General features: G+C 51.1%; 13 protein-coding genes across 13 annotated transcripts; 7 read left to right on the top strand and 6 right to left on the bottom strand.

Moving 5' to 3' along the window:
- Positions 1 to 143: 143 nt before the first annotated feature.
- On the bottom strand, positions 144 to 1,764 carry BDZ99DRAFT_144446 (uncharacterized protein). The gene has a single exon (XM_033712722.1). The coding sequence runs from the start codon at positions 1,637 to 1,639 to the stop codon at positions 491 to 493; it is 1,149 nt and encodes a 382-aa protein (XP_033571823.1). The 5' UTR covers positions 1,640 to 1,764; the 3' UTR covers positions 144 to 490.
- On the bottom strand, positions 1,765 to 3,796 carry BDZ99DRAFT_543730 (argininosuccinate synthase; the record flags this gene model as incomplete). The annotated part of the gene is made up of 7 exons (XM_033726795.1): positions 1,765 to 2,303; positions 2,372 to 2,504; positions 2,556 to 2,616; positions 2,669 to 2,807; positions 2,859 to 2,886; positions 2,933 to 3,616; positions 3,671 to 3,796. 7 exons carry the CDS (start codon positions 3,794 to 3,796, stop codon positions 2,218 to 2,220), a joined length of 1,257 nt encoding a protein of 418 aa, XP_033571822.1. The 3' UTR covers positions 1,765 to 2,217.
- A 761-nt stretch (positions 3,797 to 4,557) lies between these two features.
- BDZ99DRAFT_480869 (adenylylsulfate kinase) lies at positions 4,558 to 5,340 on the top strand (the record flags this gene model as incomplete). Its single annotated transcript, XM_033722356.1, has 3 exons — positions 4,558 to 4,565; positions 4,625 to 4,877; positions 4,945 to 5,340. 3 exons carry the CDS (start codon positions 4,558 to 4,560, stop codon positions 5,338 to 5,340), a joined length of 657 nt encoding a protein of 218 aa, XP_033571821.1.
- Positions 5,341 to 5,455: 115 nt separating this feature from the next.
- Positions 5,456 to 8,150, top strand: BDZ99DRAFT_144327 (HET-domain-containing protein). Its single transcript, XM_033712720.1, has 2 exons — positions 5,456 to 6,837; positions 6,890 to 8,150. Exons 1-2 carry the CDS (start codon positions 5,725 to 5,727, stop codon positions 7,973 to 7,975), a joined length of 2,199 nt encoding a protein of 732 aa, XP_033571820.1. The 5' UTR covers positions 5,456 to 5,724; the 3' UTR covers positions 7,976 to 8,150.
- BDZ99DRAFT_144328 (uncharacterized protein) lies at positions 8,151 to 9,068 on the bottom strand. The gene has a single exon (XM_033712721.1). It carries the CDS (start codon positions 8,818 to 8,820, stop codon positions 8,326 to 8,328), a length of 495 nt encoding a protein of 164 aa, XP_033571819.1. The 5' UTR covers positions 8,821 to 9,068; the 3' UTR covers positions 8,151 to 8,325.
- Positions 9,069 to 9,286: 218 nt separating this feature from the next.
- Positions 9,287 to 10,736, top strand: BDZ99DRAFT_467102 (uncharacterized protein). The gene has a single exon (XM_033720941.1). It carries the CDS (start codon positions 9,354 to 9,356, stop codon positions 10,323 to 10,325), a length of 972 nt encoding a protein of 323 aa, XP_033571818.1. The 5' UTR covers positions 9,287 to 9,353; the 3' UTR covers positions 10,326 to 10,736.
- Positions 10,737 to 12,133: 1,397 nt separating this feature from the next.
- On the bottom strand, positions 12,134 to 13,099 carry BDZ99DRAFT_144308 (POZ domain-containing protein). The gene is made up of 3 exons (XM_033712719.1): positions 12,957 to 13,099; positions 12,852 to 12,900; positions 12,134 to 12,785 (listed from the first exon to the last, which is right to left on the bottom strand). The coding sequence occupies exons 1-3, from the start codon at positions 13,081 to 13,083 to the stop codon at positions 12,551 to 12,553; spliced, it is 411 nt and encodes a 136-aa protein (XP_033571817.1). The 5' UTR covers positions 13,084 to 13,099; the 3' UTR covers positions 12,134 to 12,550.
- Positions 13,100 to 13,300: 201 nt separating this feature from the next.
- BDZ99DRAFT_397173 (NAD(P)-binding protein) lies at positions 13,301 to 14,209 on the top strand (the record flags this gene model as incomplete). The annotated part of the gene is made up of 2 exons (XM_033716038.1): positions 13,301 to 13,985; positions 14,040 to 14,209. 2 exons carry the CDS (start codon positions 13,301 to 13,303, stop codon positions 14,207 to 14,209), a joined length of 855 nt encoding a protein of 284 aa, XP_033571816.1.
- Positions 14,210 to 14,300: 91 nt separating this feature from the next.
- BDZ99DRAFT_467098 (putative ubiquitin-like activating enzyme) lies at positions 14,301 to 16,873 on the bottom strand. The gene is made up of 5 exons (XM_033720939.1): positions 16,716 to 16,873; positions 16,490 to 16,660; positions 16,189 to 16,425; positions 15,482 to 16,130; positions 14,301 to 15,430 (listed from the first exon to the last, which is right to left on the bottom strand). Exons 1-5 carry the CDS (start codon positions 16,773 to 16,775, stop codon positions 14,688 to 14,690), a joined length of 1,860 nt encoding a protein of 619 aa, XP_033571814.1. The 5' UTR covers positions 16,776 to 16,873; the 3' UTR covers positions 14,301 to 14,687.
- Positions 14,305 to 14,460, top strand: BDZ99DRAFT_397230 (uncharacterized protein; the record flags this gene model as incomplete). The annotated part of the gene is made up of 1 exon (XM_033716040.1): positions 14,305 to 14,460. The coding sequence occupies one exon, from the start codon at positions 14,305 to 14,307 to the stop codon at positions 14,458 to 14,460; it is 156 nt and encodes a 51-aa protein (XP_033571815.1).
- Positions 16,874 to 17,283: 410 nt separating the features above from the next.
- On the top strand, positions 17,284 to 18,558 carry BDZ99DRAFT_490963 (uncharacterized protein; the record flags this gene model as incomplete). Its single annotated transcript, XM_033723077.1, has 4 exons — positions 17,284 to 17,698; positions 17,754 to 17,908; positions 17,971 to 18,202; positions 18,263 to 18,558. 4 exons carry the CDS (start codon positions 17,284 to 17,286, stop codon positions 18,556 to 18,558), a joined length of 1,098 nt encoding a protein of 365 aa, XP_033571813.1.
- A 1,148-nt stretch (positions 18,559 to 19,706) lies between these two features.
- Positions 19,707 to 21,888, bottom strand: BDZ99DRAFT_575054 (kinase-like protein; the record flags this gene model as incomplete). Its single annotated transcript, XM_033728429.1, has 2 exons — positions 20,487 to 21,888; positions 19,707 to 20,419 (listed from the first exon to the last, which is right to left on the bottom strand). Exons 1-2 carry the CDS (start codon positions 21,721 to 21,723, stop codon positions 19,707 to 19,709), a joined length of 1,950 nt encoding a protein of 649 aa, XP_033571812.1. The 5' UTR covers positions 21,724 to 21,888.
- A 338-nt stretch (positions 21,889 to 22,226) lies between these two features.
- BDZ99DRAFT_502294 (uncharacterized protein) lies at positions 22,227 to 23,791 on the top strand. Its single transcript, XM_033723883.1, has 3 exons — positions 22,227 to 22,543; positions 22,592 to 22,652; positions 22,706 to 23,791. Exons 1-3 carry the CDS (start codon positions 22,351 to 22,353, stop codon positions 23,607 to 23,609), a joined length of 1,158 nt encoding a protein of 385 aa, XP_033571811.1. The 5' UTR covers positions 22,227 to 22,350; the 3' UTR covers positions 23,610 to 23,791.
- The last annotated feature ends 159 nt before the right edge of the window (positions 23,792 to 23,950 follow it).

The following is a 23,950-nucleotide window of genomic DNA, read 5'->3' as shown; positions in this document are numbered from 1 at the left end:
CCACCTGAAAATCTTCAAGCACGTTGGGGCACCCCTACAGCGCCACCACGCCTCCAAACCAACACCACCCGCTCTGCGATCCCGACATCGGACGTCCTCCTTTCCGATTTTAACATCACAATCAATCACAGTTGCACGAGGGTCTAGTTTAGAAATGTTAAATTATCGTACTGACTACATGTTGGCCTTACTGAAGCCGGAAAGAACCGCTATCTACTGCGCCAGGACTCCTCTTGCTGCATGCTGGTTTGAAGTGAGCTATTCAAGTGATAACATCTTCAACATAGCGTCCCCATGCTCCTCCTTGTAGGCCTTTTCGTCAAAGTCGGGCGCGGCGTCGTTGTTTTTGTCGGTATTAGGCGCATGTTCGTCAAGTAGGAGAACCTTGGAGTCCCAGATAGCATTGTCCTTCTTATTCCCGACCACGCCCTCGCCCTCTCAGTCCCTCTTAAGCCAGGACTTATCGCCCTCACCCTGGTCGCCATACCCGCTAACGGGTGACAGCATCTTCAAGATGGCGTTGCCGTGCTCGTCCGTGTAGGCCTTTATCGAAGTCGGGCACGGTGTCATCGTCATTGTCGGTATTTGGCGGATGTTCGTCAAGAAGGAGAATTTTCGAGTCCCAGATAGCGTTGTCCTTCTTATTCCCAGCCATGCTCTCAAGTGATAGCTTTTCCGGCATAACGTCTCCGTGCTCGTTCTGGTGGGGTTTCTCGTCGACGTAGGACGCGGCGTCGTCGTTATTGTCCGTATTTGGCTGATGTTCGTCAAGTATGGGAAGACTCGAGTCACAGTCCGCACCATTCTCCGTCTCAACCGCACCCTTGTCGTCGTTGTCCTTGACCTTGTCTTCAACTCCCTCACTCTGGATGCGATACCCGCCTATAACCCTCTCCCGATGCAACTTCGGGTCTTTCCACCGCTTGTCCATGCCGTAGTCTTCCACGGTGTCATCAGAATGGTGCACAAGGTCTTTATGATTGCGGGTTCGCCATTGCGTCTTCATCCAGTAGACATGATCGGCTTCCAGATAGCGCATATAGCGATACCGTTTGTGGCCGGGAGGGTACTTGATGGCAATCGGCTTAGTATAAGGTGGAATAAACCTGGAGGCGTGGGATGATGATTCTGAGGACTCCGTGCTGGAAGAAGTGGCTTCTGAGTCTGAGAGACTCGAGAGGGAGGCCGTGTACGAGGAGATTGCGCATGAAGAGGCCGTGTAAGAGGAGACTGCGCATGAAGAGGCCGGATAAGAAGAGATGGCACATCCAGAAATGTAACTCAAGAACGCGGAAGCTGGGACGGTGTTCGCGCCTTCTGTGCTCTCGGTGGTGTTGGTTGTGGAGGCAGTGGCAGGCTCGTCCGCGCTGTTGGCCGAGGTGGCTTCTTGAGGGCACCCTCGAAGTCCTACGGCAGCTAGGACTACTAGGTAGGAGGAACGGATGAACGAAAAGGCCATTTTCGAGAGTTGCTTTGTGAGAGTTGCGCTGTGAGAGTTGCGTTGTGAGTATTGCGTTGTGAGTGCTGGGCTGAGTTGTGAAACCTGAGCGTGAACGGGGATTTTGTATTGGATGCGCGTTGCGCTCTGATGCGGTGCTACGATTATTGCCCTCTGATGTTCCATAACTTTCCAAGACATCCATCGTGGTTGACCTCAGGAGTGATCCATGGATACTCAGCTATGCTGTACCCAAGGTTCGTGGGTCTTGGCCCACAGGAATCGCCCTGACACACTAGCAGTGCCAATACCTCATAAGTTTGGGCACTCTTTACGACTACTTGGGGTACTCCGATAGGCTTTTAGAATTCTAAATAAGTTGTGAAAGCTAACGTAATGGAATATTAGAATAAGAAAGACTGATACCTTACTTACCACCTTGGGGCGCCCGTTAGTAAATATCTCTGGAGATTTCGGGGTAGGTGCCCATGGAAACAATTCGAGTTGCGGCGGTGGAGTGATTTTCTGCTTGGGGGTTGCGAGGTTGGAGAGCGCTTAACTTGAGGTTGTCCGAGTGACGGCCCCTCTCCCTCCCATCCTCTATTTTCTGGAGATATAGGTAGCAATTGGAACCAGAGGTAGAAACAGTGCTTTTGTTAGCGTCTCGAAGAGACGATTGTTCAGTTTGATTATAATACATTGGGAGGCCTCGTTCCATGTATTTTCACTCCAGACTCCAGCAACTGGCCATTTTGGGACAGGGCACACACCAAATCTTCTCACGGCTTTGCGAGGCTGTTACCTTCCTCCTGCTTCTGCACTCCGTATTTCTTGAGACGGATGGCGGTGATGTTGATGAATCCGGCTATAAAATTGTCAGAAAGCTACACGGCGATGGAAAGAAGACCCAAAGGCGTATTTGGGGCAACTTACTCGTGTCGACAGGGCTGAAGTCAACAAGGCTGTCCATGGATGACTCCTCTTCGGAGTACAGCTTCTCGGTTTCGGATGATCGTCCCGTGATCCAGACGTTACCGCGGTACAGGCGGAGACGAACTTCTCCGTTCTGGGAAAGGCTTTAGATTCGAAAGCCCGTGGACTAAAGATTAAGACTTACGACTCGCTTCTGTGAGAACACAAGACTGTTCTCAACAAATTCACGCTCAGGAGAGAAGTAGCTGTTCCATCCATAAGCAACATAGTCAGCGAGCGTTTCAAAATGTAGCTTACAGTCCATTGTAAAGGATCTCCGACCACGCGTGTGTAACAAACTGGTCACGCAGAGATCGGACCTTTCCGTCCATGACAAGACCTTCAAGATCCAAGTGTGCCGCTCGCAGGATTGTCATAGCCGGCGAGTCGTAGCAGCCTTAAAAAAAGTTAGAAGTATTGCAACTAAGGGTCCTCAGAGACGGCGCACCTCGGGATTTGATTCCGATGAATCGGTTCTTTCACAAATTAGCGTCACGTGATTACAAGATTCCGATTACGAACCTCGACGATATCAATCCTGCCGATGCCGTGAAGCTTACCGAGCTCATTCAGGGCAGTGAAGAGCTCGAGGCTGTCCGTCCATTCCTTGCCGTTGGAGCTGACCTTGACCGGGAGGCCCTTCTCGAAGCGAATAGTAACTTCCTGGGGAGTAGAGGGCGCAGTGATCGGGTCATTGGTGCGAGTCCACATATCAACTGGAGGTGGCTTGGACGGGTCCTCTAGCTGTCCGCTCTCGTAGCTGCAGTGAGCGATATTGTCATCCATGCTGTAAGGCTTGGCCTTGGTTGAAGCTACTGGAATCCCCTTCTGGGCGGCGTAGTCGAGCAACGCATCTCGGCCTTCGAATCTTTCGAAGAACTCAGGTAGGCGCCAGGGAGCAATGATCTTGATCTTGGGGTCGATGGCGAGGAAGGCCAATTCGAAGCGGACTTGGTCGTTTCCTTTGCCCGTGCATCCGTGGCTGACGTATTGGCATCCCTCGTCAAGGGTGGCTTGCATCTGCGCTCGTGCGATGACCGGGCGGGCAAGACTCGTACCAAGCAGGTAGGTGCCTTCGTACTGGGCATTGCACTGAATTGCGCGGAGGCAGAGCTGCTCGACAAATTCACGGCGGAGATCCTTGATGATCATTTTGGTGGCTCCAAGCTTCAATGCCTTTGCGCGGACTTGGTCCCAGTCTTCCTCCTGTAGGCCAATTGTTATTTTGTTGAGCTGTGGTTACGGCCTAGCCTGACTCACCTGTCCGACATTTGCGAGGAAGCAAACGACTTCATATCCTTGTTCGAGAAGCCATTTCAGGATGCAAGAGGTATCGAGACCGCCCGAGTAGGCAAGACACACTTTTCCTTTTCCGGGGCCTGCCATTGTGAAGATCAATTGGTTCTCTGACTTGCGGAGAAGACGTGTTGTCGAAACGGTGGGAGGACACTTGATAAGAAAGTTTGAGTGGGCGAGCCAAGCCACTAATGTGCGCACCGTGCGCGCCCTCCCGCATTCACCCCACCTCTCCTCTACCAGCCACGTGCCGGCTTAATATACTGTAACGCTATCCTACTTTAGTAGATGTGGAATAAGGTCCTAGGTGCACGATTGGCTCATCATTTGCGCGTGAAGGAAAAAATTTCAACCCTGCGAAGAAGAATTTGCTCTTCTCCGTAGCGAGAATTTGATTCGCTTTCTTTGACCATCAGACTTTTTGCACCCTGGCGGGCCTGCTGCATACGATGATCGAAGATGATTACTTGCCAATATGTGAGGTGCGATGCCCTCTAAAGACGTCACCTAATGCAAAAACTAAGCAGTGGTGGTGCTGCCTAAGAAACGGCTAAGCGTAATCTTGCCAGAAGTTGCAGGTGGTCAGTAGGCTAGAATACGTGAAAGATTGAACCGTGCCCAGCCCTACGAGAAGCCGGCCAGGAAACCTTGCCGAGCACGGGAAGCACGTCAGCGCCAAGCCGATGTCGCCGATGTCGAAATTCTGTCACCACTGCGTCTCACAGCAAAGTCGGACTTCGCCTGAAGTATAGAGCCATTGAGCCCTTCACGTTCCTTCTTTACCTTGAAGACTCTTCACAGACACGCTCATTACTTCAAAAAACTCGAGCAAAAACTCTCACAGTTTCACTATGGCAACGTAAGTAGAATGCCCCGCCAACCCCGCCAGCGCCTTGTTCACTGCTCATTGGATTGCAGCAACATCACCTGGCACCCATCACTCTCTCGCAGCGAGCGCCAGACCAACCGTAAACAGCGAGGCTTCACGCTATGGTTCACCGGCCTGTCTGCGTCTGGAAAGTCTACCATCGCAACTGCACTCGAACAGCATCTCCTCCACCTAGGGCTAGCTGCATACCGTCTGGATGGTGATAATGTGCGATTTGGATTGAACAAGGACTTGGGTTTCTCTGAGGCGGATCGCAACGAGAACATTCGGAGGATAGGAGAGGTGGGCATTCCCAGCTGTGAACATGAGGCGTCTCATTTTGGGCAAGTCTAATTGATTGGTCTTGCAGGTTGCGAAACTCTTCGCTGACTCGGCGACCATCGCCATAACCTCGTTCATCTCGCCATACCGGAAGGACCGACAGGTTGCGCGCGATCTGCACGCCGCGAAGAACGCCGCGAACCCAGAAGACGAGCCGCTGCCATTCATCGAGGTCTTCGTAGATATCCCACTCGAGGTGGCTGAGCAGAGAGACCCAAAGGGTCTATACAAGAAGGCGCGAGAGGGAAAGATCCCGGAATTTACTGGCATCTCAGCTCCGTACGAGGCACCAGAATCGCCAGAGATCCATATTAGAAGCGATCTGAAGAGCGTTGAGGAATCTGTGGTTGCGATAGTCGACTACCTCAACAGCAAGGGGCTTCTAAAGTTGAACAGCTCTGACGGAAGAGGACTGGAGTATTAAGATGGTCCCTTCTAGATGATGAATGAATTAACGCGGTTTCTGCACCTTGCCACATTATAATTAATTGTGACACTTGATCATTAATGGAGTATTGAGATGCGCGTAACAGATAGAAATGTAGAACTATCGGGCTTACATGACACCTTTCCATAGTCAAAGCAAATACCCTACGGATATACAATTACTAGAATCACGTGGCGCTGATGTCTTGGGAACGGATCACGAGGGACCCCTGGCTCTTCTCGCTCCTCAAACTTCGTCCATAGGCAACCGTCATCACGATATTTTCCTAGCTAGCGATAATCCGCGGGCAAAAACCAAACTCTTCCGCAGCAAAAGCCGTCATGCTAATGATGCCCTCGCTCTCGTTACTTCAACCTCTTGATGGCATCTCAAAGCCGGAAGCGCAAACGCGCTCAGACTGATCATGCTGACCCCTTCGCGAATAAAGATGGCCCTTCTAGATCTGACTGGCCTCCATTCGGCAATGAAACCTCCTTGTGCGCTCGCTGCGAGTCCGTCGGCCTTAGGGACATTTTCACAAAAGGAGCAACGGGGAAAGTTGGAACATTTATCGCAGATATTGGTCAAATTACGCGCGATTGGCTAGACAAGACATGCCCTTTCTGCCAGTTTTTAGCTCAGATCGTCTTTTCTTCGGGAAACGGAAACCTCAAGGAAGATATCGAGTACTCTCTTCGAGCGTTTCCAAGCATCACCGCCTTAGGTCACATCATCAACGACCGTAACTCTCGGTTCATGCCAAAGACGAACAATACAGCGGTCCTTAGTTTGGTCAAGTCCGAAAAGTCAAACTCTCAGAGGCCTCAACTACTCTCAAAAGAAGTGTTGAATCAATGGGGATACATATATTCCGATACAGTCATGAATCTAGCTCTACACCCACGTATCCTTGGTCGTGTGCTTAAGCCAGATTTCATCGACACTTCTATTCTTAGAGGTTGGATGAATTTCTGCATTACCAGGCACATCAGCACCTGCAAAATCCTTGAGGAGACTAGTATCCCCTCGCTCAGAGTCATCGATTGCTTTTCCAGGAAAGTCGTGGAAGCTCCAGTGGACTGCAGATATGTAGCAATGAGCTATGTATGGGGCCAAAGAGGGAAGAACGCCGATTGGAACCTCTCTTCAACCTCGAATGCGTTACCCGAAGAACTCCCCGCCGTGATCGAGGATGCAATATTCGTCGTCAAGCATTTAGGCCTGAGGTTCCTTTGGATCGACAGGTATTGCATAATCCAGGACAACAAAGAGGATGTCATACGACACATGGGCGTGATGGACCTCATCTACAATCACGCGTTTGTTACGATCGTGGCTGCTGCTGGTAGTGATCCGTTCTATGGACTTCCAGGAGTCGGAAGTAGGGCTCGATCACCACAGCCGTCAGCCGTCATTGGAACACAAACGCTGGTATCAACACTCCCAGATCCTCAAGAGCAAGTCAAATCTTCTACCTGGATGACCAGGGCATGGGTGCGTTGATCCTCGCGACAATTTATATCTTGTCTAATACCTTTATTTTTAGGTATATCAAGAAGCACTGTTCTCCATACGCCGGTTGATATTCACGGATTATCAGGTGTACTTCGAGTGCAACAACATGCACTGCTGCGAAGCTATAGACTTACCCCTGGAAGCGTTTCACACCAAAGACCATCGGAGATTCCGGACCTGCGTTCGTCATGGAGTGTTTCGCGGTGGCTTCGGGAAACGATGCTGGCCTCTAACCTCACACATCCAAAAGTACACCGAAAAATCTCTGACGTACCAGAGTGATGTTCTCCGCGGCATGCTAGGTATTTTCCGTGCTTTCGAAAGGGCAAAGTATCCGATCCACCACGTTTGGGGTGTGCCAATCGAGTTCGACATGGATCTGATTATCTGGAAGAAGCAGGCTACGATGAGCAGACAGTACTCTAGCTACCCTTGGAAACTATCCGCGAGCTTTGCTAGAGGACTATGCTGGCTACCGAAACACCCAGCCGCACGACGCCCTGAGTTTCCAAGCTGGTCTTGGACTGGGTGGGCGGGGCCAATCCAAGACTGGCCGAGTTTTGAGACTCTCAGTGCCCAGGAAAATCCAGACATACAGATTAGGGTGACTCTCGAGGATGGAAGGGTTGCTAACCTGCAAGACCTCTACAGCTTTACCGGGTCCAAGACCACCATTTCGAAAACGTCGTGCTTTCTCGAGGTTGAATCTTGGACCTTCCAGATCAACATTGTATGCGCCCTCAAGAACGGCGTACTTCCATCAGCTGCAGACGATATGGAATCAGCGTCAGATATGTGCGAGTACTATGCGAAGGTCAATCTTGAAGACGGAACCACCATTTACTCGCCTTTGTTGCTATGTAGAGAGATCCAACATGGAGACGACTTTAGTAAGACTCTGATCAGCTGCAAATGGGATTGCATCATCCTAGGATACAGAAAACAAGCTAGTAGGAGCCCTATGGTCATGGTTCTTGAAAAGAGTGAAGATGCGGTAGAGCGAATCGGTCTAGTGGACTTCTGGTCTTCATGTACTGACACGAATGATCCAAAAAGTGCTATTGTCTTCGATGACAGAAGACTATCGAAGGCCAAGCGCAAGATCAAACTGAAATAGCACTTCGACATCACTTCACTGGCACTACTGAAGGCCACACGTGGGGAAAGAAGTTTGATACACACGTTTCGTTTCGACCATCCTGGGCAGATGCTCCAGCCGTCATCGAAGCGCTAGGAAACTGCTGGACGCTCCAGATGTTGAATACAAGGTTGATATACACGTTGGCCTCCTCAAAGGCATCTCCACTCGCCGTCGAAAAGACTCATATAGAGGCCGAACGATCGGCACCATCGGCACCATCGGCACCATCGGCACCATCGGCAAGGCCTCCTTCAACCCATCCACTTCGACAGCCGCTGCAATGAACCGGAGATCTAGAGACGACCTTTTGGTCTCTCTGCATCACTTCAAGCCACCACCAACGTGATATTTCTCAGCGCCCTCGCAGCCTCCAGAATGACGCGCACACACAGCGTCGAGCCAGCAGCCCACAGCGTGCTCCTCAGCACCGTCGGGCCGTTCGTAGTCGTGCCCAAATACACAACGGTATACGCAACCCGGATCGCCAGAAACAAGCCTGCGAAGCCGGACAGGCCGTAGATGCCATCGCGCTTCAGCCCGGCCATGTTGCCCAGGATGACGGCTGACGCAAAGAGCGGGAGGTTCTCCATGCCGTTAGCGTGGCATGCTTCGGCGCGCTCGTAGCGCGCGTACGTCGTGGCGTCGAGGGTCTGCTTGAGGTTCGCTTTGAGCGTGGTGGAGCGCGGGTTGCGGTTGTCCCACGAGACTAGCTTGCCGTTGGTTGCGAGGTGGATGGCGTAGGAGTGGGGGAGGACGGAGAGGACGTAGTAGGCGGGGATGGCGAGGATGGAGGAGTTGTAGGTGTCTAGGAGGGCCGGCATGGTTGCAGTTTGAGAGGTTCAATTGATGGGTAATTGGGTTGGTTTGCGATTTGTGAGGTTGGAATTGATGGTGGTTCGCTTGGTTTCGTATGAATCGGTTGGAGAGAGGATTGATGAGTGTGCTGCGAAGGTTTTGGAGGCACAGAGGCCGATTGAAATATGTATGGATGACGAAGGAATAGTTGACTACACTAGGTAGTTGCGTCATGAACTCTCTCGCTTAGCTCACCTTTGAATTTCCCGAGCCCGCTGCAGATCACGGCCCATGCGGAGCCTCACCCAGCCCTACCCCTAACTTTATCAGGACCCGCTGAGTTTACGTTGATATGGGAAGAATCAAGTTCGAAAAGCGTGTCCAGAAAGCTCCAGGACCGCCGAGAAAGAAAGCGCACACAAGAAGCTCCCGCGTAGCAACAACAATTAAGCAACAAGACAATGGAACTACAATAAATACAGTCATGGAAAACTCGGAAACCTCTCACTCTCATGTTGGCAAAGCCACCTCGATCATTCAATCCACGACGTCTGAAGTTATGGCAGTCCCGGAAACTTCTACTGCCCAGCTCGATGATGCTACCGCAGAGCCAAAGACCGGCTTCATGGGCCTTTCCGGCGAGTTGCGAAACTTTATCTACCGCCTAGCTCTAGTATCTAAGGATCCACTTCTCGTCTACCTCGACATTGACCCTGAACCAGAGAGGGAGGAGACCCCCGAACATCTGCCAACCCAGCACGCCACAGAGAGACCTAGTATGTTCACGAACGGACGTATTAACATCGCAAGACCGAAACCTAAACCCCTAGACAACCCGCCTACGGTCGCTCTTCTGCAAGTTTCGCGCCAGGTCCGCCGCGAAGCGAGATCAATCTACTATGCCGAGAATCTGTTCACAATCCACAACGACTTCACCAAATTCTACATAAATAGCAAGCTCGAAGAAACTCGCCAGATTGAGCGATTCCGCGCGTGGCAGATCGACCTCGGCGACAGCCTGCAGTGGATCAAGCGGCTCCACGTTTGCACCTACAAATTCATCGGCGCAGAGCTCGTCCCGTACGTCATGTTCGCAACCGAGCATCCAGACGTATCCATCGAAGTCAGCAGCATGCACGGCGCGTGCGCCCGCTGTGAAGAGGACCGAACGGAACCCCCGGAACTCGTGCCGCTTGCGGAGAAACTCGCGATCTTGAAGAGCCCGGGTTGGATTGAAGAGCTCCAAGCGGGGAACATTGAGGAGATGTGCATATGGCGGCACCGTGATAACCCCACTAGAGTACCACCACATGGTGCTCACTATACCATAGTCGGTCCAAGGTGGTACTACCGAGTCGTCAAGGTTAGCTATGGGATCGAGGCGAGTAGGCGTATCAAAGGTGCTCGGAAGTGGCAAGAGTTGTGCGAGAAGCTCAGTCAGCATTATGAGTTCACTTTGGAGCCTCTGAAGTTACGGAAAGGGCCTAGCTATTTGATGAAAGTTGCGCCAAGGCATCGATCCGAAAGATGAGACGGATACCCACTAGGCGAATCCTTCGTCCACATGCGCATAGGTGTGGCAAGGCCAAGAGCTGGTTCTGGCGAACTGTGGACGTCTGCTAGGTCCGAAGGGCTGGAAAAACTCACGAGAGAGCTGAAAGGGTCCATAACTGGTATCGGTGTTGCATGGAGGGCTTTCTGGCAATGGCGACTTATTTCAATATTCCTTTGCATACTACTGCTCTTTTTCCCGGTTGGATTTAAGTTAGTATTTCCTTCCCCTCCGAAGACCTCATAATGAACCTAGACTTTCCAAGACTAGATAAAGAGAAAATGCCAATAAATGGACAAGCAACCTCACCTACACAACAATGAGCTATAAAACTCCTATGCATGCTTTCACCGAAAAAAAGTGACACTCAGTATCTGTTGGTTTGCGGGCCGTAGCATCTGAACATTGATAGAACGCGACATTATGTATATAGAAGCGCCCTGTTTGCTACCGGCAGTGATTGCTGTAGGTGATTGTCATAATCCAACAGTATCTTGTCATTGAATCTCGCAACTCTTTGCATTAAAGCACTCGAAAACTTAGATCACGTGCGTACGACTTGGGCTTTGATATATCTCCTGTCTTCTCTCAGCAGATCTCCTCGCAGTCATTCATACTCACCCGTCGTGTCCTCTCATCTAAAGGCTCATATGAAGTCCTCCAATGGATTCCAGCTCGGAGATTGGAACTCCGGTATCGAAACACAGTATAGCAGCCTAATAATGCGCTCCAACGCTCCCCCGTCTTCGTGAATACCGCACATCAGCAGAAGTCATTCATGCATATCATCCATCTCAGTGCTGATGTTCGCCATCAACGCGGTTAATCACTACCACCCCATCACTTCGTCCAGGTTCCAGTCCACCACCATGAGTGGAGGCAGTTGTGGATTTCGAACTCCATTGCAAGCGTTGATCTGTCTGTTGATCCACCACCGCTTCCACCGAACACCATTCATTGGCCGCGGTATGGTTTCTGAAGGAGGGACTGCAGCACCAGCCATGTTAAGCTTGTCGAAGTGGTGTTGAACCCAAGAACCATTTTTCAACCTTTAACTTCTTGCGTGATGAGGGAGGGGACGCTGTTCTTATAGGAAAATAGCGGAAAGATCCAGCAGATGGCACGTGAGCTACGAGTCGCATGATCATGACGCCTTAGTAATCCTTCTCCGTTCAGCAACCTTACGTCACGTACATCGTCAAACGCTCAAATTTTTGCAAACTGAAAAGGAGAAAAAGTTCCATTAACTACGAACGACGCACGTACTACAAGGAACGGGGAATGTCTCCCTCATATAAAAATCTAACCTCCACAGGAAGAGGAGGCAAACTAGTTATTAGAAGGGAAGTTTCAATCTTGCATCAACTATAGACATTTCTCCCATAGGGTAAAGTGAAGAATGTATATGCTCGTGATGCTGAAGTGGTTCCAACGGAGGATTATTCATAATCCTAGAATATGCGGACTTGCTCCCCATTGCGTGAGGTGCTCTAATATGGCGGATTATTTAATGATGGGCGTTCGGAAGCCTGTCTAATTCGCACGCTTGAAATCCGGCACTGTTTCCAGGTTATGATGATGCTTTGAAGGACTCTAGGCAACAGCGAGCGAGAGTGCCACGCGGGGCATGGAAAAGGTGGCACTCTAATGCTGCAGCAAGCAGTCTCGTGTGTGCACCTGCCTGCCTATGCTCGGGGTGCTTCAATGCATTTTCAGGAATCTGAACGAGATAAGACCCCTTTGCCTTGGACTATGTGGAAACTTGTTTAAGCACCTTCGACAGTGGCAGACAGGTGTACCCGCGAGACGGAGTGCCTGATGAGTGTGCAACTATTTTCACACCCAGCGTGAGCGCACAGCCAACGAGTCTGCTACTATACCACATCACTCATCGAAACTAGGAGATATTCGTTGGGCGTGCAGATCCAGACGATGAGAGTAGGAGAAATGAGGAAAATGCTCGATTCTGAAAACGAACTGTGCCACAGGGGCGGGTATACTCATTGCTTGAACACCACTACGCCTTTACCCATATGCCGGAGCTGCACCTCATAATTCATCCTGTCGTAACGCATCCATAATCGTCATGAACCTTCCCAGAGCTCGCAAGATCGGGTCAATACTGGGTGCTGGCTTAACGTCGTTGTGGTAGCAAAGCGTTGCGCTGTCGGATCACATATCCTAGTCTTTGAGCATGCTATTCTCTAGCATGTTAGATCCAACGTGTTTAAAAATCGGGTTAAACGATCAAACTGCATCGCACTTAGCACAAGCTCCTTAGCTAATCGTCGCCGGGAAGCCATGCCTTGCAGGTAATCCGCCGCCATCACTAACTCCAAGCACAGCTCTGGTGGGATGTCCAGGTCCGGTATATCCTTGCAATTCTCGTACTTCTCGTTGTAGTATAGGTACTCGCAGATCTTCTCGAGCACGATACCGCTGCGATGCCCTCACATTAGACCGACAACTCAACAAGCGGAACGGGTGGGATTATGGGAGGCGCACTTGATGTCCTTGAAGATGCATCGGTTCTCTCTTGCTTCTTGCCAACCGGCTGTAGGATGCGGTGTCAGTATCTGTCCAGTTTTGAGCGGAGAACAAGGGACGTACTGGCTGGATTCAACATGTTCTTGATCGTGGGCGCAATACAGGCGGCTGAGCGGAGGATCTTAAACTCGAACCCATCGCTCGAGACGAGCGTCACGTAATTCGTCTGGCCTTCGTCGTTAAGAGCCATGATTGTGGTCGCGGGGATGGCGGATTAGAGGAGAGGTGAAAGAAAACGAAGGCAACAAAAGCAGCCGATTCGTGAGCACGTGATTTCGTGTGTCGGAGAATCTATTCTCCGACATCCTCTCTAGAAACATCCCAATCGACTTGAGCAATTGAAGCCTATAAGATATATATCTCCTTGAAATCTAAAGACCTATACACTCCCTACCAGAGCCTCCACAATGCCACCTCGTCTCCCCTCCCTCCGCCATATCATAGCAGTCTTCAATCGCAACACCCAACACCACCCACGCTACTTCTCTCTATCGCGAACATCGCAAGCCCCAGAAGACACCAAAGAAAGGAATGTTCCCATCTCCAGCGCCCTCTCAGGCAAACACGCCCTCATAACCGGCGGCTCCCGCGGCATCGGCCTCGCCATCGCCCGCCTCTTCGCTACCCACTCCTGCCGCATCACCATCTTATCCCGCAACCCCGACACTGGGTCTGAAGCACTCCGCTCGCTAGCCGTACCTACCTCGGTCAGCTCCACAGAAAGCTACCACACGAGTCTCGCTGGCGATATCGCATCTGCCGGCCAGGAAGGCTTTCTGTGTGACGAGACGGACCAGGTTCTGGACTGGAAGGCCGATGTAGCGAAGGTCGATATCCTAGTCAATGCGGCAGGCGTGACACTGATACGGCTACTGGTGCGGTCTAGTATCGAGGATGTGCAGAGAATCGTGCAGACCAATCTTACGGGGTCAATGCTGATGGTGCAGACTTTGCTAAAGAAGAAGCTGATGCGGGGTGAGTCGAAAAGGCAGGGGAAGTTCAGTCCTGTGGTGATCAATCTCGCGAGTTTGTTGGCGGTGCAGGGAGGAAGAGGGTCGGTGGCGTATAGTGCGAGTAAGGCGGGGGTTCTAGGTGCGTAGAACGCTTTGAGCTGAGAGTAGATCAGACGCTGACGTGAATTCACAGGCCTCACACGCGCACTCGCCGCAGAACTCGGACCCACAGGAATCCGCGTAAACGCCATAGTGCCCGGATACATCGAAACAGACATGATATCAGGTAAGCAACTTATGTATTTCTATCGTCAGTTCAGACTTGGGGGTATTCCGTGCGCAACCATCGCGCCACCAACCTGACTTGACTCCCCATCCCAAACCATCCAACCCGCCTCGACGTTGTGGCCCAAAGCAAAAGTCCGAAAAAGCTAATGTACAAATGCAAATGTGTAGGTATGGATCCCGAAGTCCGCCACCAAATGCTCCAACGCATACCCTTAGGACGATTCGGCCAAGCAGACGAAATCGCAGACGCAGCGTTGTTTCTGGTTACGAACCAGTATGCCAACAACTGCGTCATAAACCTTGACGGCGGTCTCAGCGCTACGTGAAACTCCCTCCGGCCCTAGGTCTTGATATACATGATTGAAAAGATATCCCAGAGCGCCAAGTCGAGATGAGTGAGGCATATTCAGATCGCTTCTCCAAGATATGAGGCTCCACCAAATCGTCGTGATGATTTTTACCAGCTCTAAGCTTCCGTGGTGACTGGAGGATAAAGTTCGTGAAGATCAATCTTTGAGAGCGGCTCTTGAAAGTAGAAATCAAGTCGGAATCCTCAATCGTCGTCTATCACGATAGCGCCGTCGGCGGAATCATCTAAGACTATTGCGTCTCCATTCTGTATGGCCTTGGACGATTCCTCGGCGACCTTGCCGCGCTTCCGAATCAGCTCATCCTCGAGTTCAGCCTCATCCGCATCGCGCTTGCGCTTTACAGCTCCGTTGGTAACGGCTCCATTCACGTTCGTCTCTGATGGTGCTGGGGTTTGTTTTGGCTTCCGAGCGATGCTCAACTTCTCGGGAAGGTGGATCGGCTTCGAGTCTTTCGGTAATGGTAGTTCGGAGATAGCGAGAACCAAATTCACCCGAGGATTTTCATCCTCTTCGTCAATGATTGTGAGAAAGCTATCACCGTTGACTCCGAGTTCGGGGAATTTCTTGGACAGATTGTCATCAAGTTCAGGGTCGTATAGAGTTCCTGCTTCACTATTGACGCTAAACTCGTCTCCATATCCCAACTCCAATTTGAGGAAGTCTTCGACCAGGTCGTTGAGCGTGGCACGTGATGTGTCGACGATAAGTCTCGTTTGCGCAACGCTGCACACTGGGCAGTCCGGCTTTGGGGGTCTTGGTGGCTCAGGTAGAGTAGCCCTCTCGGTCAGTCCCTTGCCGGGATTCAGGAATACTGTCTTAGCTTTGTCCAGTTCATCACGCATGATCTTGAAGCCTTGTAGAACGGCAAGGCCGGCCGTCATTGCGTTGGTGGTGGCAATAGCCGGAATGATATTGCCAGCCATCTCTGTTGATATTTAGTGTCTGACAGGCGTTTTCAAAGTGCTTTTTGACTTACGCTTGATGTCGAACTTCGACTTCATCTCTATCCCGAATATGTAGGACCTAAGATTAGCAGTAGCCGCGACGAAGTCTAGAGTGTCTACATCATCCTTGTCAAAGGAGAGGATAGGAGGGGCGTTGCCTGTGACCGAGCTCGCTCTCAGGTCTTCCAGCCTACTACTCAGTCGCCTGATTGAGTCGACGAAGACGGAGAAGTTCTCGGCCAGTGTCCAGGTAACTTGGTCCTGCTGCGCGATAGCAGTGCCTGATCCCAGTGCTTCTTGTGATAGCTTGTCATAATCGAGCGCTTGTGGTGCCTTCCGCGTCTTCCACATCTCTTCCATAGAGCGCAAACGCTCTATGTCTTCCTTGAAGACCTTGTTGAAGACTAGGCGGGGGAAATCTTCAGAGCCCATAGATCCTCGTATGACTTTCAAGGCTTGAGACTCCTGTCTCAGCTTCTCGAGCTCCTTGAGGTTTTCGGAGTCTTCTGAGTGGTCGAGCTCCGGAGAGTCGTCTTCGCTAGTGCCAAAGATCTCGGTGAGGAGATAGGATTTTCCCCACACAATGCAATGGATCGGCTGGCTGGGCGTGCTGCGGATCGTGCAAACTGGAAAGCTCTTGGGGGTCTCCTTGTGCGTGCAGTCGTAACATTCCGTTTTCCCCTATGCTAGTAAGCCCATTATGTCCAAGTATATCCCTGAAATCCTCAGGGTAAGCCACCTTTTTGATCACCGAAACCTGGCCATTGAAGCCCGTAGTTCCGCTCTCAACGAGGGCGACGTTGGCAGCCAGACACATCTTGTTGACATGCCGCCTCGCTTCCAGGTTGTCTAGCGCATTGAAAACGACCGCAAAGCTCTTGAAGTAGTCGACGTTGAATTGTGGATCTTTTATGTTGGCGTGATGCGCCTCGATCTTGACGTTCGGGTTGAAGCGCCCCGCCGATTCTTTCGCAACCTGTAAACGGTACCTCATCAGCTCATGTCGCGCGAGACGATTTGAAGGTTCTCCTAGTGCGTACCAAAGCCTTTGACTTCTTGATGTGCTCGTGGCGAAAGAGGAACTGGCGGTTCAAGTTGCTCAGATCGATCGTATCCAGATCCACAATGTGGATTTCTCCAAATCCGGTCAGGACGAGGTTCTTGAGGAGCTCGCAGCCGATGCCACCAGCTCCTACCATAAGCACGCGCGACTGGAGTTTGTATTAGCGAAAGTGTGGATAGCTGTTGCGGCACCACAACTCTTACGTCCTTGATCTGACGGTAGAGAGAGCCAAGGCTCTGCTTTGGATATCGATCGCGCCCCATTGCGACTAGATGTTGACGGGCGGGCTTGGGTAAGACATGTACGGAGGATGAGGTGGATGAGAGGAAGGTTAGAGGGGCCAAGCGAGGGTGAGGTGAAGTTGTCGGAGCGAAGGTGAGAGGTCGCGAGAGGCTGTCTGCTCGGCGTCAACGCTAGTGTGAGAGCCGCATCACTCCCGAGAGGGGCCCGTGCGAAAGTTCCGGCCCGATTGAACGGCTCAGCTGCACCATCCCGACCAGGCACAAACACGGCCAGCTCTCTCTCTCTCGCCCGAATAGATGCTGCGCTGTGCTTATTGTCTGCATTCAAGCTGAGAATATACTCAGATTTTCACGGAGAATAAAAACGCGCGTAATCATCTTTTCCAATCTCCTTTGATGTCGATCTCCCGTTGCAAGGAACATCCAAGCCCTGGAAAACCCGCTGAGAAAAAGACGTATCACACCAAGTCTCCCACGTTTCATTCATTTTCAGACGTGTCACCAGCCCATCTTCGCCACTCAGCACACAATGTCCGACGACGAACCCGATCTCGAGCTTCTGGATTTGCTCCGCAAGTCACTTGGTATCGGGCCTGCTGATCCCAATGCAGCCCCAGAGACGAAAGTGCTGCAAGATGCAGAGTACATTTACAACAACAGCATCGACGTAGCACTTGACATGCGGGGAACTAAGAACGCTGCTATTGCTATCTGGGAATCCATGCAAGAGCGCTCTTACAGCACGAAAACGTGGTCAGAGCACGAACTTCACCCAAAAAGTAAAGACGAAGCTACGGTCAATTTCATCTTCATCATGGACTTGCTGAACTTCTCATTCTGGAGTGAGAAAAATGCCGAGGAGAGATTTACGGTCGAATACAAAGAGAAAAGGTGGACAGGGTACTGGAGTTTAGTGGCTGCACTGCAACGAGCACTCGACGAAGGTACTGTCTCTCCAATTTCCTCTTCTCTTCCAATTTTAGTGCTCATCTATCCCAGAGATACCCATCACCTCCCCTGCTTTCTGGGCCAATGAAGAAGAATGCACCGAAGAAGTCCTCCGCTCCGTCTTCCGATCTGTCACATCTGAAGAAGTCCCCCTGTTCGCCGAGCGCGTCGCCTGCCTACGCGAAGCAGGCGAGATCCTAGTCGAAGTGTGTAAATGTAGACATCCTTTTGGACCGTGCGCTTGTCAGACCCCGAACTGACAGGGCAGGAATTTGACGGCAGTATCGTGACGCTTATCGAGGACGCCAAGAACTCCGCGGCTGGACTAGTCAACTTGCTAGCTGACACCTTCCCGTGCTTCAGAGATGAGCACAAGTTCGAGAGGCGGCAAGTGAGGTTCCTGAAGCGCGCACAAATCTTTGTGGCGGATCTGTGGGCTGCGTTTGAGGGCGAGAGCTACGGCGAGTTCAATGACATCGATAAGATTACGATGTTTGCAGGTGAGTTACTTTCTTTTGTACCTACGGCCAATCCCCGTCCAGCGTCTAACGTATGCAAAGACTACCGAATACCGCAAATCCTCCACTCTTTCGGCTGCCTGATCTACTGCCCGCCCCTCGAGTCCCGCATCCGCCGGCTGGACCCGCTCGAATGTGGGCACAGCTGGGAGCTGCAGCTACGTGGTTGCAGCATCTGGAGTGTGGAACTTCTCCGCCGTGAGATCGTTAGAGACCATCCGGAGGCGAAAATAAATGCCATTTTGATAGACTTCTTTTTGTACGACCTGGCGAAAGAGAAAGAAGATGAGGGCGAGGAGGAGATACCACATCATCGGACCAGGAGTATTTGGTACTGATTCAGTATTGTATCATTACTTATCTCATGAAGCTCTTTATACCACAAATCTCTGCCTTGGTGCCTCATCTTGTTAACTAATCTGGAAAGACATGGCTTACTGCAAAGCGTGGAGTACAGACGCGTAAACTGGTGGAGTTCAGACACGTAAAATGAGTGGAATTCCGATGCGTACCGCGCCACCATAAGCACCACCCGGCACCGTTTAGGGCATCCCTATAAGCTTGAAAAAATGCTAAAACGATATCAAGGTTCGTAGAGTAGGAATCGGACTACCTCTTGACTAACCGGCTATCCGCTTGCTAAGGCACTCCTAACGGCGGTGTCGCGCGTGCAAGAACTCCGAATACGATGCAAAGAATGAGGCAGCGCGATTCAGACTACCTTTTGACTCGCCAGGTACGTGCTAGCTGGGGTGCTCCTGGCAGTGGTATCAAGCGAGCAAAAGTAGAGCCTAAGTAATGGGATATATGTGTGTCTAAATGTGTGGTGCAGTTCTTAGCGCACTTGGTTAGCACTGCTTATGGTACCCCCGTGTGCTCTACAGAGTGTGTACACGATGTAAAGGCTCACACAATGGAAATCAGGCTACCCCTTGACTGGTCAGGTAGCTGCGAGCTGGGGTCCTCCTTACGGTGGCATCGTGCGAGCAAGAATAAGGTTCCAGTGATAAGATTCAGAGATGTCTTAATTCGCGGTTCTGTTTTAGATGTCTTTCGCAACTCTTATGCACACTCGGTTGGCACGGTTTATGGTACCTCTATATGCTCTAAAATGTTTGTACACGATGTAAAGATTGATGGAGTGGAATCCGGGCTGTCCTTCGGCTGGCCAGCTAGGGGCTAGGTGGGGTCCTCCTTATAGTGGTATTGAGGGAACAAAAGGGGAGCTAGAGCAGGGGGATATGCGTGTGCTGAAATCAACGACCTAATACACAGTCATATGCTGGAACGCAAGAGAAGGCGTCCAATTTAAGGCGTCGAGTCTTTTACATCACGAAGTGAGAATCCAACTTCGCCCAGGAGACCCATAGACACGTTACCATACTAGCATTTTAATCAAGGCAACTCTTCGATTCACGATGCTTGGGGCTAGTATTATACAAGTTACAAGTTCCTACAAATGTCACGTCCCGTGATGTCCCAAATCCTACGCTTCCTGGGCCAAGATCTCCTCAATCCAATGTTTGACCTCAAGACACGTGAGCCTCTTTGCCTCCTCCGCATCCACCATTGCGTTGATTAAACCGGCAACACGCTCTCCCCGCTCACCCACGCGCTCCGCAAAGTCTGTAGGCATTCGGCCCAACTTCAGGCCCTGTAGGGTCATGATGCGTTCCATCCTTGTGGGAAATTCTCTCAAAAGCTCAAAAAGGATCACACCCAGGGCAAAAACGTCGATTTTCTCACTCATTGGACCCGTCTGCGTCGGCCTGTAGAACTCCGTTCCGACGGCTTTTGAAGCAGGGCCAGTGTACAACGCGTCCTCCAGTGCCCCAACGAGGCCAAAGTCTCCAATTCTCGGGTTGATGTAGACACAATGTGGAGGTTCGACGCCGCGGGAGCATTGGTGGCAGGACGTGATGTCGATAGAGCCAGATATTCTCTTGTTGGGGGAGACAGAGAGGAGGATGTTCGCAGGCTTGAGGTCGCGGTGCACCACATTCTGGGAGTGAAGGTAGGAGACGCCTTTCAAGATCTTGAGGAGGATGCGGAGGGATATGGCAGGGTGGAAACAGTGTTTCAGTTGGATAGAGGACGCTTCGTTCGAATGTTCTGCTGCCAGGAACTGTTCTAGCGTGAGAGGGTGGAGGGACATCTGGATGTTAAGAGTAAATGCGAGCCCAATGGTATTGCTGATGACTACTTTTTGTAAGCACGGGGTTTCAATTTTTTTTTTTGGGGGGGGGGGGGGGGGGGGGAACATTACGCTGCGACAAGTCTGGTGTCAATTCTGGTGCTGGTAGCTCGTGAGAGGCGTACGACTCTCTTAGAATGGTCTCATCAGCGTCTTCTTCGTCGACGTCTTTACTCTGGCTTTTTCGACTCCCCTGAGGGGTACCGGAACGATCAAAGATATCGTCAGAGAGATGATCACTCGACTCTACTCCAGACGCTGTCGGAAGACTTGTTGGAGCCTCGTTCTCAACATACGACGCACTAGAAGTGACATCCTCTGAGTACAGTTCTGAGCTTCCAAAGGTGCTGGGGCCCTCCAAAAGCTTAAGACCGTTATCAAATTGCGATGAGAGTGCATCTGATTCTGAAGCTTCTAGCCAGGCGTGGTGATATCGTACGATGTTGCGATGGTCTAGTCGTGCCAAAGTGCGTACCTCTTCCAGTAGGAGCTCTAGTTCCTTTTGGCCACCTTGGTAGATCTTCCTCATACGCATTGTGCTCAGGGGAATACGCTTTACCGCATAATCGAAGCCATCGAGTCTATTCTTCGCCATGTAAACGTGGCCATAGCCTCCCTTGCCGAGTAGACACTTCTGTTCAAATTCTTGGGCATAGCGTGAAGAGTTGAACCCAGTGTGGCCCCCTAGTAGTGGTTGTAGTGATTCTGGAACTTGCCCAAGGAGTACGGTACGCTCTCGGGGAGAGTTCGACCCAGAGCTTCCCGAAAATGTGAGAACGTTGCGAAAAGTTGACGCAAGTGCCGTCGTACTGCCACTATTTGGGGTGTACGTGTTCGGCAGAGCAGAAGATCCAGGCTGCGATCTTGACAATAGTTGCAGTCCTTGTCGTACTGTTTCGCGTTTGGTGCGGTGACTCTCGGCACTGAATTCTGAGGAAACGTTGGCCAAGTTATGGAGGCTTTGCGACAGAGTGTTGTACTTTTGCTGGCTTAAGGCTACAACATCTGGATGGTCTGGCGCTTTCAATAGCTCGTCGGCTGCCTCTTTGCGTGCCTTTTCTTCAAGTAAGGCATGGATTATGAGGTCTTTCCCCCGATTACTAGAACGTCTTACTGGTCCTGCACGGGGGCGCCGAGGTACATCTTCTCCGTCTTCTGCGCCACTAGTGCTAAGTGTCTGAATACGCGAGAGATCATCGAGTTGCTCGCTGTACGAATGCTGAAAGTCTTGGATATCTTTGGGGGCATTATCGCTAGAATCGTCCGAAGAGGAAGCGTCCTCGCTTGGAGTACGAAAGAAAGAGGGCATTTTAGAATGAAATAGAGAAAGAAGTTACGAAAGAGACTTTATCCAAGTACCGCAAGGTGTCATGTCGTAGGGCCGTCTCGTCGTCTGCTGACAGGTTTGAATGCCCAACGAAGGCAATGACGAGAAGGATACGCCGTTGGCCAACGCTGGCAGGCGTGTCTCAACGCACTTTCAGAGAGCTGGACAAGATGTTAGTGCATCATTTTTCAAGGTCTGTAAACTCACGGGGCCGCTCTAGACGTGCCGTCTAGAATGCCTCTCGATAGGAATTGTGAAACATGCCTTAATATGACGTTCCAGTTGGTGAATGTAGATGGAACATCGCAGAGCTTGTGACTCAAACGCGACTCGACGAAGAAGTACGGATACCTAGGTAGGCAGAAGGGCGCAACGTCGACATGTTGACGGCTTGGAGGAGCGGGCACGCTAGGCTAGAAACGGCTAGCACATTCGGATCTTCTGGGCGCCACCTGAACACCCCTCCCCATGCACTCTGTGCGGTGAAAGGCCAGCGATGCATGCTCTATCGAAGGCTCTATCTTGGAGGAGAAAGGGTCCCTTTTCATAACCTCCAAGAAGTGTCGCGCAGACCTGTTGCTCCTGCATCTCACCTTCTCAACGCGGACAATGCCGCGCAAACTCCCGTGGCTCACCCAGAGCACAGCGAAGGCAAAGCAAGCAGCGAGCTCTTCTGAAGGGCCAAAGGCTGCAAGGCCCGCGAAGAGGCAACGACTGGTTACGCCAGAGTTTGATGAATATGAGGAAAATGAGTTCATCAGGGCTGACGCGTCAAACGTGAGGAAAGGAAAAGAAAGAGCAGGTAAAAGGCATCAAGATGAGAGCCTATGAGCCGCGCTGACTATAGTAGAACGTGCAATGTCGTCTTCTCCCATCCGCTCATCAGCTGAAGAGGGGCCGCCGCCAAAAGAGTGAGGCCAAAATGCGCTTCGTTTGCAAGACACGTAAAGCTAACAAAGCTCAGATATATGAAAGAAGGCATCGGTGCTGACGACGACTGGATGATGGTAGAGGATGAGTTCTTAGCAACCGCAACTCTGTTCACTAAACATCTTCATCAAGCCGAGTATGCGCGGTTGAGGAAACTTCATGTGGAGACCAAACCCACTGCGGGTGGCATGCCAACTCTACAGAATGGAAAGATGCCAGCCGAAACAAAGAATCGCCTTAGCGCCGAAGCGAAAGCCACAGCTCAATGGAATTTGATACAGAAGTCTTTTGGTTACGAAGAAGGCGAACACCCGTCTTCACCAGAACGATCGAACTTGCGAGGCCTCACTAAAGGGCCTCCTCCCTCGGCCGTTCTGAGTGCGAATCCGAGACAACCGAAACCAAAACCACGACGAGATTCATCTCCTCCGCAGCGGAGAAGAGAGACAACTACTACGAGCGCACGGCAATCTAATCGCAGCATCCTGGCTGGAGCGGCTAAGGAACTCAATGGTATCTCTGCATCAGATGACAGCGATGATCTCGACGCTCCAGCAAGACCACGACAATCAGCGAAACCGGCTATGTCCCGGGCCCAAAAATGCTTTGGCGGCCCAAATACCAGCAAATCTCTTCCATTATCGCCACCTCAACGTCCACCAGATCCACAGCCATTAACCTCAAGGAAGCCACTACCATCGTCTGCCACGTCTAAACCGATATCATCATCGCGCCTATCCACCTCAGATTTCCTGGATGATTTCAAACCGCGTAAGAGTCAAAAGTCTACAGGGTCTTTGGTCATCACCCAGCATCCAGAACCACCAGACGATCTCATGTCTCGTATTGCAAAGCGGAGGGCAGAAAGAGCGAGAAAGCAGGCAGACGAGAAGAAGAAGAGTGTTTTGCTTGAAGAGATACCCACATTCCTAGTTTGATCTATCTGACAAGATTTCCTTTCCTCATGATACCCCTTGGATGTATATGCGACTATTTTCCATGCCCATTTCCAACCAACTTTCCATAACTTTGCTCTCCGAGCCCTTCAGTTCCTCACTTATAGAACTTCGAACTCTATCATTACCAACCATGTCTTTAGGCACTAAATTCCATTAGCATGAAGAATTACATAAAGAGAGTACTACTCACAGCCAAACATGATCCAGACCCGCGCTCAGCAAACCCTTCCAATAGCTCGTCTAGCTTTTCTAGAGGCTTTCGAAGAGTACCTGGGAACATAGTCGTCCTCAAACTCTTCTTCCTCGTCCTCTAGCTCTGG

Source organism: Mytilinidion resinicola (assembly GCF_010093595.1).
Source record: "Mytilinidion resinicola strain CBS 304.34 unplaced genomic scaffold BDZ99scaffold_20, whole genome shotgun sequence".
NCBI lineage: Eukaryota > Fungi > Ascomycota > Dothideomycetes > Mytilinidiales > Mytilinidiaceae > Mytilinidion > Mytilinidion resinicola.
Note: the sequence above shows the minus strand (reverse complement) of the source record. Positions and strands in the feature narration are given on the sequence as shown.

Excerpts from the sequence above, each read along its gene's own strand:
- BDZ99DRAFT_144446 (XM_033712722.1), bottom strand. The coding sequence starts at position 1,639 with ATGTCTTGGAAAGTTATGGAACATCAGAGGGCAATAATCGTAGCACCG.
- BDZ99DRAFT_144327 (XM_033712720.1), top strand. The coding sequence starts at position 5,725 with ATGGCATCTCAAAGCCGGAAGCGCAAACGCGCTCAGACTGATCATGCT. Across the intron at positions 6,838-6,889 it reads CCTGGATGACCAGGGCATGG|GTATATCAAGAAGCACTGTT; the intron begins GTGCGTTGATCC and ends CTTTATTTTTAG.
- BDZ99DRAFT_144328 (XM_033712721.1), bottom strand. The coding sequence starts at position 8,820 with ATGCCGGCCCTCCTAGACACCTACAACTCCTCCATCCTCGCCATCCCC.
- BDZ99DRAFT_467102 (XM_033720941.1), top strand. The coding sequence starts at position 9,354 with ATGGCAGTCCCGGAAACTTCTACTGCCCAGCTCGATGATGCTACCGCA.
- BDZ99DRAFT_144308 (XM_033712719.1), bottom strand. The coding sequence starts at position 13,083 with ATGGCTCTTAACGACGAAGGCCAGACGAATTACGTGACGCTCGTCTCG. Across the intron at positions 12,901-12,956 it reads GAACATGTTGAATCCAGCCA|CCGGTTGGCAAGAAGCAAGA; the intron begins GTACGTCCCTTG and ends CGCATCCTACAG. Across the intron at positions 12,786-12,851 it reads TGCATCTTCAAGGACATCAA|CGGTATCGTGCTCGAGAAGA; the intron begins GTGCGCCTCCCA and ends AGGGCATCGCAG.
- BDZ99DRAFT_467098 (XM_033720939.1), bottom strand. The coding sequence starts at position 16,775 with ATGGGGCGCGATCGATATCCAAAGCAGAGCCTTGGCTCTCTCTACCGT. Across the intron at positions 16,426-16,489 it reads TCAAGAAGTCAAAGGCTTTG|GTTGCGAAAGAATCGGCGGG; the intron begins GTACGCACTAGG and ends TACCGTTTACAG. Across the intron at positions 15,431-15,481 it reads GTCGAAGTTCGACATCAAGC|AGATGGCTGGCAATATCATT; the intron begins GTAAGTCAAAAA and ends AAATATCAACAG.
- BDZ99DRAFT_502294 (XM_033723883.1), top strand. The coding sequence starts at position 22,351 with ATGCCGCGCAAACTCCCGTGGCTCACCCAGAGCACAGCGAAGGCAAAG. Across the intron at positions 22,544-22,591 it reads GAAAGGAAAAGAAAGAGCAG|AACGTGCAATGTCGTCTTCT; the intron begins GTAAAAGGCATC and ends TGACTATAGTAG. Across the intron at positions 22,653-22,705 it reads GAGGGGCCGCCGCCAAAAGA|ATATATGAAAGAAGGCATCG; the intron begins GTGAGGCCAAAA and ends AACAAAGCTCAG.